Source organism: Nuphar pumila, chromosome 12 (assembly GCF_984573655.1).
Source record: "Nuphar pumila chromosome 12, dmNupPumi1.hap1.1, whole genome shotgun sequence".
Classification (NCBI taxonomy): Eukaryota; Viridiplantae; Streptophyta; class Magnoliopsida; order Nymphaeales; family Nymphaeaceae; genus Nuphar; species Nuphar pumila.
Genome location: NC_143260.1, coordinates 83242021 through 83246272, shown reverse-complemented (window position 1 = coordinate 83246272; position 4252 = coordinate 83242021). Strand labels below are relative to the sequence as shown.

At 41.5% G+C, this 4252-nt stretch overlaps 1 protein-coding gene across 1 annotated transcript; it reads right to left on the bottom strand.

Annotated features, from left to right (window-relative positions):
• Window positions 1-283: 283 nt before the first annotated feature.
• LOC149821090 (trihelix transcription factor ENAP2-like) lies at window positions 284-3113 on the bottom strand. The gene is made up of 2 exons (XM_089982456.1): window positions 2237-3113; window positions 284-604 (listed from the first exon to the last, which is right to left on the bottom strand). Coding segments are annotated over exons 1-2 (765 nt in total). The 5' UTR covers window positions 3001-3113; the 3' UTR covers window positions 284-603.
• Between the last annotated feature and the right edge of the window lie 1139 nt (window positions 3114-4252).

Sequence of the window (4252 nt, the reverse complement as noted above, 5' to 3'; positions counted from 1 at the left end):
CTAGGGAGCCTAACAAAATTTTGCGAGATGCATCTTGATATTTCTCGCTCATCATTGTCACGAAATAATGCTAAAGAAAACACTATTTTTTGAGGAAATTTTAAAGATGGAAGATGGAAGGTAACAGAGATGCTAGATCAATGGAAATTTAAAATTCTTGCAGAAGCAATTTACAGTTTCTCAGAGAACAACCTCAATCCAGGCTTTTCTGAAACTTTCTAGACCAAAGTTTCCCAGGCCTGAAAAACAGATCCTTGTCTTCATCTAGCACACCCAAAGCATGCATCATCTAAATTTAGATCCTTGTCTTCATCATATAAAAATGCAAAGTCATACATGGCGGACATTTTCTGTCTTGGCATAACAGAAATTGGAAGATACAATGGGTACTTCCCAGAAAAGAAATGGAATGGACCAAATGACCAAACGACATCTGCAAGCAATGGAGAAAATAAGTTGGCAAACCCTAAAACCCACCTTGAATGTTCTTACAATTTTTATATCAAAGTTGAAACCTTAAGGAAAGAATGCCTTGCTCAACATGCAAGCTAGCTCCCTCTACCATTCACAGTAAACATTGCACATGCCTTCTGTAAATGGTTCTCTGCAAAATAATATGACAGCAATTAAATGACAATAACATCATTTGCATTTGAAAAACAAAGACCTACACTAGATGCTAAAAATATCGGCAGATCAACAAATAAGAGAAACTGGACAAAAAGTTTGGAAGTAGACATCCGATGCCACATTATCATTGTCAGGCTCCAATTACTGGTTTCTACACTACCAGTGTATCAAGGTCCTTTTGGATAAATAATCCTCTCCTAGTGTACTGGCCACTGGGGTTTGGGCACTTCACAGACCACAACGCCAGCCTATGATCCAGTTGACAATGCTACCAAATTATTCTGCTAGCTTCAATAGCCTCATAGGAAGCAGGCCACTTTGTAATCAATTTCTATCTTCCTCACTAAAGAGCTTAAGAAACATTTTACAGAGATAGTAAAATTTCACATCCACATTCTTCTACCATTTCATGCTTCTGCCTAGAACAACATATTTGACACAATAAAAAGAATGAGACAAACTCGTAAAACTTGGATGAGAGGAAAGTTAACTTAGCTACATGAGCACATTATATATAGAGTCCATGTCCACTTAAGCTGGTTAAGAAGACTTGCCTCAATTTTTCACAACTCAAGTTCCTTGTCATCAAGGCTTATATGATAGCTCACTAGCACTCAAGCTCATGTGGAGTCTTAATTAACACAAAGGATAAACAAATTTAGACAATGGAGATCAGTCCAATAACGCTACACTTCATTGCAGAAATGGGTTTGTACAGTCTGGTGTTATCAAGGCATCAGGCACACATGGAACGGATGCAGGAGGTGCATTTGCGGATGTCTCAGGTGAGGTCACACCAACAACACGGCATACTTAAAACGACAACCCCAATTAAGACGTGGAAATCACATTAGAGCATTGAAAGACCTTTCCCCTCGTCCTTTTTTTTTTTTTACTTCCAAAGCACTAGTCAGGGACAGATTCGTGGGAAAACATCCACAGCGAGTCATCTTTCTCAGTAGAGGCTTTTCACAAATTCAAGAGTCTAATTTTCTATAAAACTAAGCAATTTTTTGTTGCTGTTGAAAAAGTCCATTTAGATTGCAAACATATAATGCATAGTTGCTGATCCAGCATAATCCTTTTAGCCAAGACATCACCAAACTAGACTATGGCATGTTCAGAGCTGCATCAAATCCTTGTATGATCAATCATTACATTCACACACGTCCAAACCGATACTCATTGCATTTTTTTCCACATCCAACTAAAGCCATCCTGGAAAAAAGTTTATCCATTCGTATTGTTGACGAATTTCAAAGAGCTAATATTCCCCAAAGATTCATTACAATTGTACAATGCCAATAGGTAGCAATAGGAATAATACACATAGAAGGCAAAAAGGAAAGAAAAACCCTTGAAAAAAAGATACAATGGGCAAGTGGGTACTCGGTAAAAGAGTGACATACATCTTTAGATATCTGAAAGTAAATTCCCTCACATTTTTCAGAATGAAGTTTGAGTTGATGAGATTAATTACTAAAAGTTCACAAAATCTTATATTATAGAGAAAACAAGATTGTGGGCAATCTCTATTTTTCATAGAACCAACTGAACCATCAGCAAAATGAAAGATTTCAGGAAGAAGGAAAGGAGAGAACATCACCAATTCCTCGGCGACCGTTTCAACCCCTCGAGCTCAATCTGAACATCCATGAACATTTGCATCCTCTGGAACTCCAACTCCTTGGCGAACTCCATCCTCTGCTTCTCCAATTCCACCATCTGCTGCTGCTTGGAGCTCTCGACCTTCTCGTATACCTCGCCCAACCTCAGAATCGCCCTCGCCAAATCCCTAAACCCCGAACCCACCTTCCCCTTCTTAAGCCCACCACCCAACCCATCATCCCCACCACCACCAACAATCGGCGAACTCTCCGTCGAATCCCTCGACTTCAAATATGCTCCCGAATCCGCCGGAGAACCGACGAGGTGATTGCGGACAAGGTCCCGGCATTTCCCCTTCGCCGCTGCCAGGAAGGCGACGGAGACCGGCGATCGGAAGCCGGTGTTTTGTGGCGCTCCGGCCGGCGAGGGCTTCTTTACGGGGCCCACGAGGACGTCGAGATGGGAGAAGAAGGACCACCGGGAGACGAAGCCACAGGCAGAGGCGTCGATCTTGGCCCTCTCGAGCTTGTACTTCTTCTTGAGGGTGTCGACCCGGTTCTTGCACTGGGAGTCGGTTTTGCGGGGGCGGAGGCCGCCGGAGCGGGCGTTGACGCGGTCGGCGACCTCCGACCAGTGCTTCTGCTTGAGGTTGCCGCGGCTGAGCTCGAGGTAGCGGTCGCCCCACGCGTCGATGAGCGCGAGGGTCGCGCCCTCGCTCCAGCAGTCTTCGCGGGTGGGCCGGGGAAGAGGGGAGGCGGCCATCGGTGATGGTGGTGGTTGGCCGGAGGAAGGAGGGGAGGGGAGGCGTGTTGTCGGAGGGGGTTAAGAGGATCGGGCGGCCGTGCGGCGGCGTCCCCACCGTAGGGGTGGGAGCAGTGAAGGGATACCGCCCACCGTGCATCTTGGCCGACCGTCGAGATCACGTCCGCTTGTGCTGTTGGTGGATGGTGGGCAGACTGAATGCGTGCGCCCCAGTTGAGAGGGAACCGGGTACGTTGTGGAATGATGATTATGATCATGATCATTGATGGACGCATCATAATGCGTCTCTCTCTCTCTCTCTCATGAATTTATCGTGATAAAAGGAAAAAAAATCAGGTTTTTTATTTAATTTTAACTAGTTTTTTGAAGAAAATAGGATTTTAACTATTTTCAAAAACGATTTTATCATAAACTTGACCATTTTTACTTTTCTTTATGTTTTCATACTTTTTCTGTTCTGTATGTTTTCAATAATATTTGTTTTTAAAGTTGAAGCCATCTTTCTGTGTTTTCTTGGAAAGGAGAAGTATTAGAATCTTTGAGGATTCATCTTGTTGAGGAAGTACCTAGAATGAGACTTGTGACTGTGCTTCCAAGTTTGCAAGTGGTAGAAATTTTCGTTTTTCTTACAGTTTTATTGAATAAATATAAAAACCAAAAATATGGATTATTATTTTAAGGAAATTAGTAATAGAACTTATATGTCCAAATAAAACTGTGATGTTTTTTTATTAAAATGGGTCACATTTTATCTGATATCCAACCAAATCCAATTGTATTTAACCGGATTTAGTCAGTCAAAACCATATCCAATTATAAGCAGATGCTGATATGGTTTTGATTTTTTACTATCAAATCTGATGGACATCTGAATCCAATTGCATGTAAAAAACAGGATTTGGTATGAGCTTTTCATATCCATATCCAAATCCAAATCTAAATCAGTTGAACTAACATCTGATTAGTCAAATCTTGTATTAACCGCATCCCACCTGAATCATTATCCCTAAAAGTTATCTTAAGGTATGTTCGCAGAACATGTGATTTAGATTTGATTTGGAATCTCATGAGAAAGCGATTCTCATGTTCCGTTGGCTTGAGAAAAAGAATCTCATACAAATGAGATTCATTTTCTTTTGTTCGGTTATTGTGACATGGATTTATTAAATCCAAAAAAAAAACAATTATCTAATCCACATGATCCTTTTCAGGGATTGGATGTAACAGATCATGGCATGGATCCATGAATTTT